The sequence below is a fragment of the Ipomoea nil genome, unplaced genomic scaffold, assembly GCF_001879475.1.
Source record: "Ipomoea nil cultivar Tokyo-kokei standard unplaced genomic scaffold, Asagao_1.1 scaffold2279, whole genome shotgun sequence".
Lineage (NCBI taxonomy): Eukaryota > Viridiplantae > Streptophyta > Magnoliopsida > Solanales > Convolvulaceae > Ipomoea > Ipomoea nil.
The window spans coordinates 731,197-737,500 of record NW_017618707.1 but is presented as its reverse complement, the minus strand read 5'-3'; the positions used below and the strand labels follow the sequence as shown (position 1 = coordinate 737,500).

General features: G+C 43.4%; 1 protein-coding gene across 3 annotated transcripts in view; it reads right to left on the bottom strand.

Moving 5' to 3' along the window:
- The window catches only part of LOC109150639 (probable WRKY transcription factor 50), a 23,203-nt gene extending 22,632 nt beyond the window's left edge, over window positions 1-571 (bottom strand). For all 3 annotated transcript variants that reach the window (XM_019298619.1, XM_019298620.1, XM_019298618.1), the window contains exon 1: window positions 161-571. In XM_019298619.1, the coding sequence (XP_019154164.1) occupies window positions 161-425 (265 nt within the window). In that variant the 5' untranslated portion in view covers window positions 426-571. The remainder of the gene's footprint in view (window positions 1-160) is intronic.
- Window positions 572-6,304: the final 5,733 nt, after the last annotated feature.

The window sequence follows — 6,304 nt, the reverse complement described above, 5'->3', positions numbered from 1 at the left end:
AAAAACTTATCAACCAATCAATAACAGTACAATCACTTTCATACACATTCCTATTGTCAAAACCTATCAACCAAACACACCCTTAGACTTGACCTTTACCAGCCTCCGCCAGCCCAACAAGAAGGGTAAAGAAATGAGTGGATTTTGAAATGTTGCTTACTGATGCTACTAGGTCCACCGTAGGTGAAGCCGCCTCCGCCGGAAGGAACCATCATCACGGCGTCATCAACCGCCGTGGTTTGACCTGGATTCTGGGGATGTCCGGCGACGGTGAACACCGCCGGGTCTTCCTCAGGCGGCCAGACATCGAGCTCATCAAAGAACTCTGACGACAGCTCAAAGCCGGAATCTTGGCGAGCAAAAGTGGCGTCATTATTATTATTATTATCAGTAGTATAGTAGTATTGATGATGGTTTCCATCCATGGGAGATAGCGATGAGCGAATGAAGTGAAGTGAGCATGGCAGAAATATATGTTAGTTTGTTGTTCAAAGGTTTATGGTTTCTTCGTAGTAACTTCCGACGTAAGTGGGAAGAAGCTTCATATGATGCTTAGCTTCGAGAGCGGTGGCTGAGAATGTTTAAGTGTTGGGACCCCTAGCCTGTCGGAGAGGGACTTGCATTGACGACCGGCTTAATAATAATATGATGATGCTAATAAAGAGGTTAAGTTGTGACAACATATATGGTGGTGGGACATTCAAAACAAAGACTTACCCGTAGACTTAATTAATTACCTAGCTAGCTGCCTTGCCGTCATTTTATTTCTATCTTAATTATTCTTACTTCCACACCTATATATGTCACTATAATATTGGAATTATTTGCTTCAAAACAAATGGAATTTTCATCCCCATATATGTTCAAGTGTGAAATGAAATAATACCCGATTGTGTAGTTCATACTTCGATTCACATCGTAGGCTGGGAATTATTATTGATATTGATATACATATATGTTACGTTAATTAAAAAAAAAGAGTTAATTCCACCGGAGGTCCTTTGTCTTTGGTGAGAATTTTAAATTTAGTCTCAAATAAGGGCGGACCTACAGTGGGGGCAGCTGACCCCACTCACCCCACCCCCACCCCATATATAATCCTGGTATGTATATATGTATGTATATATAGTACAAGGTTTAAGTATAAGTAGATGAAAACAGCTCATATTAACAAAAGTGAAGTTAGCCCAGGTGGTAGAATGTGCGTGTAATTTGAGGAAGGTTAGGGGTTTGATTTTGGCTTATGGCGTAAACGCATGTTTAAAATATGTGTTTTCTATTAATAATAAGATGTGTAATTTATAATGTCTTTTCTGTTAGAATTATTTTTTCAAATTAATTATGTTTTATATTTTGTTATAAATATTTTCTTTAATTTTTGTTCATATCTAACAATATTTACGGCTAACTTCAGATGTGTAATTTATAATGTGTTTTCTATTGATAATAAAATGTGTAATTTATAATGTGTTTTCTATTAGAATTTTTATCAAATTAATTATGTTTCATATTTTGTTATACATATTTTTTTCGCTCATATCTAACAATATTTATGGTTTTTTTTTTTTTGAAAGGTGGCCAATAAGGCATATATTAAAGGTACTCAGAAATAGAGTCTGGAGGGACATCGTCCGAATACATAATCGTAGAAGAATTAAATGCAGTAGCCGCTAGACTATGTGCTAAATAGTTCTCTGATCTAGGAATAAAATTAACTGAACAATAATCAAAAGAAATAATGCATGCTCTACAAGCATCAATGGCATAGCCAACGTAAGTCCGAACAGTGATAGCTTGATTTGTCAAATACTGTTGCAGGGTCAAACAATCTGTGAGTATGTGTACTGAGCGCTCTCCACGATTCCATAACCAAGACAAGGCCTCCTTACATGCTATTGCTTCAGCCATAAGCGGGGACAGACAATCTGACAAGGGTGCACTGAATGCCGATACATATCCCCCTTCCTCGTCGAACAAAACCGCGCCAACCGTAGCCCTTCCTGTAGCTGGCATGAATCCAGCATCGACATAGCATCTCCGTCTCGGCTCGGCAGGCTCGTTCCGTGCGCCCTCTTGGGCGATCCCCATAGCAGTCACGGCATTTGCCGTGTTGTAGTGCTGCTGCTGCCGTGTCACGGCAGTGGCAGTAGCACTGCTTTGTGCGGCAGCCCCTTGGTCCGTTTGTGGGTGGGTGTGGTGGACTCTTTGCCATGCAAGTGCGGTTGCTTCGGCCAAGGCTAACACTTTTCGTGGTCGCGGTAGACACGCATCCCATACCGCTCCGTTCCTGGCTCTCCAAATATGATATAATATTGCAGCTGCGTGAACAATTTGGTTAGTGTCTAAAATATTTAATAGCTCACTAAACCAAGTATGAAAAATATTTGTTGCTATCATGGGGATTGGAAGGTGAGATTGAGCCCAAATGGAACTTGCATAACCACATGTTACTAAAGCATGCATTGTGTCTTCATCCATTATTCCACACATAGCACATGTTGGTTGGATTTCCACTCTCTTTATAATCAAATTCGTTGTAGTAGGGAGGATACCACTCAAAGCCTTCCACAAGAATGTCTTCCATTTGGGGGGAACTTTTAATTTCCATAGGCGTAACCAATTATGCGTACATGTATTATCATTGAGATCTCCCACAACTGCTTTGTAGCCACTCTTAACAGTATAATTACCTCCCTGATCACCATGCCAATACCACATATCCTCATAGTCCGGTGATACTGGAATCCTTTTTATCCTAGCCACATCCGTAGGAATAAAAATATCTGCCAAAATATCCGGATCCCAGGTTTGTGTCTCATGATCAATTAATCCCAACACTGCTGCATTATTTAAATATGGGGGCTTATCAGTATGAACCATTGGGTCGTGTTCATCTTGTAACCATGGGTGGTCCCAGATGAGAGTTGTCTTTCCATTTCCAATTCTGCGCCTCGTTCCGCTACAAATCATGCTCTGAGCTGCCATTATACTACGCCAACAGAAATTGGGGTTATTTCCTACCTTGGCATCATAAAAGGTCCCTTTTGGGTAATATCTCGCTCTGTAAACTCGTGAGACCAGAGAGTCAGGTTTTGTTAACAAGCGCCATGCCTGTTTGCCCAGCATTGCTATATTAAATGCGTGCAGTTCTTTAAAACCCAGGCCACCATACTTTTTTGGTATACACAATTTGTCCCATGTCTTCCAATGGATTCCTCGTTCATTCCCAGATCCCCACCAATACCGGTTCATTGTTCGCTCAATAGCTGTGCAAATCCCCATAGGTAATAAAAAGACACTCATTGAAAAGGTGGGCATTGCCTGAGCCACACTTTTCAACAAGACTTCCTTACCAGCTTGCGATAACAATTTCTTATTCCAAGATAGGATTCTTTGCCTTATCTTATCCTCAATATATGAAAAGGCTGCTTTTTTATTTCTCCCTACAAATGAGGGTAGTCCCAAATATTTTCCAAAGTTTGGTGCCTGAGTAACCCCCAGTATCTGCGCCACTTCCTCCCTACTATCATCCTGTGTGTTCTTGCTATAACATATGCTGGACTTATGATAATTTACCACTTGGCCAGATAAATTTTCATACCGTGTCAAACACTGCTTTATCGCACTTGCTTCCTGCACATTTGCTTTAAAAAATAGTAGGCTGTCATCAGCAAAGAATAGATGTGAAATAGAAGGTGCACCCCTTGCAACTCTGCACCCATGAATTGCTCCCTGAATCTGTGCCTGTTGTAGCAATAAAGATAGTCCCTCTGCACAGATAATAAATAGATACGGGGATAATGGGTCTCCCTGCCTGAGTCCGCGAGATGGGATGATTGGCAAACCTCGGGTTCCATTCAGTTTGATATTATATGACACAGTAGTCACACATAACATGATTAACTCCACCCATATATTACTAAAGCCCAAAGCTGTTAACATGTTTCGTAGGAAAGGCCATTCCATACGATCATACGCTTTCGCCATATCCAGCTTTAAAGCACCCCATCCCACCTTTCCACATTGTTTTCTGTTCAGAAAGTGGCCAACCTCTGCCGCTATCAAAATATTATCTGTAATCAATATGTCAGGTATAAATGCACTCTGTCTATCAGAAATAATATCATCCATGAGTGGCTTCATCCTGGCTGAAATCATTTTAGCCATAATTCTATAAATCACATTGCTTAGCGCTATAGGCCTGAGGTCCGTGACCCGTTCTGGATTTTTCTTCTTCGGTATTAAAACCACATCCGTATCATTCAAGTTGGCTGGGAAGGTCCGTGTATTCAAACAGTCCACAATAAAATCCGACACATCTCCTCCCACCACATCCCAGAACTGCTGATAAAAACCCGGATTCATTCCATCCGGGCCGGGTGCCTTATCCGGGAACATAGCAAACAAAGCTGTTTTCACCTCATCCTTTTCAAAGGGGCGCAATAACTCTTCATTCTGCGTGTGTGTCACCCGGGGCAAGATATTGGCATAAAAACTTTCATCCATCTGGGACTGGTTTGACGAGAAAATATCTCGATAATAATCAAAAATAGTTGTTTTCATGGCATCTCCCTCCACCCAATCCCCATTATCATTCATAATTTTTGAAATTGTGTTTTTCTTTTTACGGTGAGAGGCATACCTGTGATAGAACTTTGTATTCGCGTCTGCCCCCTTCAGCCAGTGTTGTTTCGCCCTCTGTTTCCAAAAGGCATCCTCCTGAGCTTCTAATTGGGCCAGGTGTTCCTCCAACTGCTTATACTCAGCTAATGAATTTTGATCTGTGCGTCCCCGTAACCGCAATTGTTCCTTGCGTAGGCACCGCAATTTCTCATCAAACCTATGATATTTATCACCTCCCCATCGCAATAACTTATTACCACATAATTCGATACAGGCTTGTAAACCTCTATCTCTTCCTTCAATCCATGTCGTCTCAACCACACTCCTACAACCCTCATCATGAAGCCAGGCCATCTCAAACCGGAACCCTTTTCTCCCACCACCCGTCCTTTCCCGAAGATTCAGAATCCCAAGGAAAAGAGCAGAATGATCTGAGCGTCGGGTTAGAATGTTCAAGACACTTGCCTCTCTCACCACATCTCGCCATTCCTGCGTGACCAGCACTTTATCCAATCTTTCTTCAATCCAGTCTACTGTCCCCTCTCCTCTTTCCCAGGTAAACGGGTACCCCTGCATAGGTAATTGAGCTAGCCCACACTCATCAATAGTCTCTCCGAAGCCACGTAATAGTGCCTCTGGATGGGGATTCCCCCCTCGCTTCTCATACTGATATAAGAGATCATTAAAATCCCCTATAATAACCCATGGCAACTCAGAGCGATGTGATAAGGACTTGATGAATTCCCAAGAATCATTCCGTCTTTCTCTTTGCGCATAACCATAATACCCTGTCATCCTCCACTTGTCAAACCCCGGCATTGTTACCTCAATATCCACATGATTTTTAGAGTAACTCAACAGGCTTGCCGTTCCATTCGTTCTCCACAGTAAAGCTAATCTTCCCTTCGTCCCCACACTATCAACTTTAAACACACCATCGAAGCCAAGTTTCACTCGGAGCCGCTCCGCATGATCCTGGGCAACCATGGTCTCCATCAGAAATACAAAATCGGGCTTCTTACTGGACACCATGTCCACAATCTCTCGAACTGTTCGTGGATTACCCAAGCCACGACAGTTCCAACTCAACGTACTCATAATGTTGGGCGGGTCTGGGAACCAGCACCCGCCATGAACAAGTTTTTTGACACATCTGCCATGGTAATGTCCTCACCGTTACCCCGCCATCCTCCCCCATACCCCCCTTCCCTTCTTCTCTTCGAAACCGCCTCCACCGCCTCCTCGGCCCCACCATCCACAACCGGCTCTACCCGCAGCACACCCTCCCCCACCGCACCGCCCTTTCGGCCTCCCTCCTCCCGCACCCCCTCGGCTACCCGTGGCAGTCCCCCCACTGGGACCAGCCAGCTCTCCCCCACCTCCCTCGGTCCACGGCCTCCCCCAACTCTCATCTCCGCACTATACGGATAAAGCTGAACCAGTATTGTAGAGACCCGGGCTTTGACACAGAATTTGTATGTATGTCCCAAAAGCCCACAAAAGAAGCAGAAAGAATGCAACCGTTCATACCTGAAATTAATCCAACAAGTGGTCTTGTCCCGTTTCAACAACTTCATACGTCTTCGTAAAGGTTTGTCCACCGGGATCGATACCCGGATCCGATAGAACGCTAGCCAAGGCGCCCCCATAAATCTCTCATCATGTTTAACAAACGTTCCAA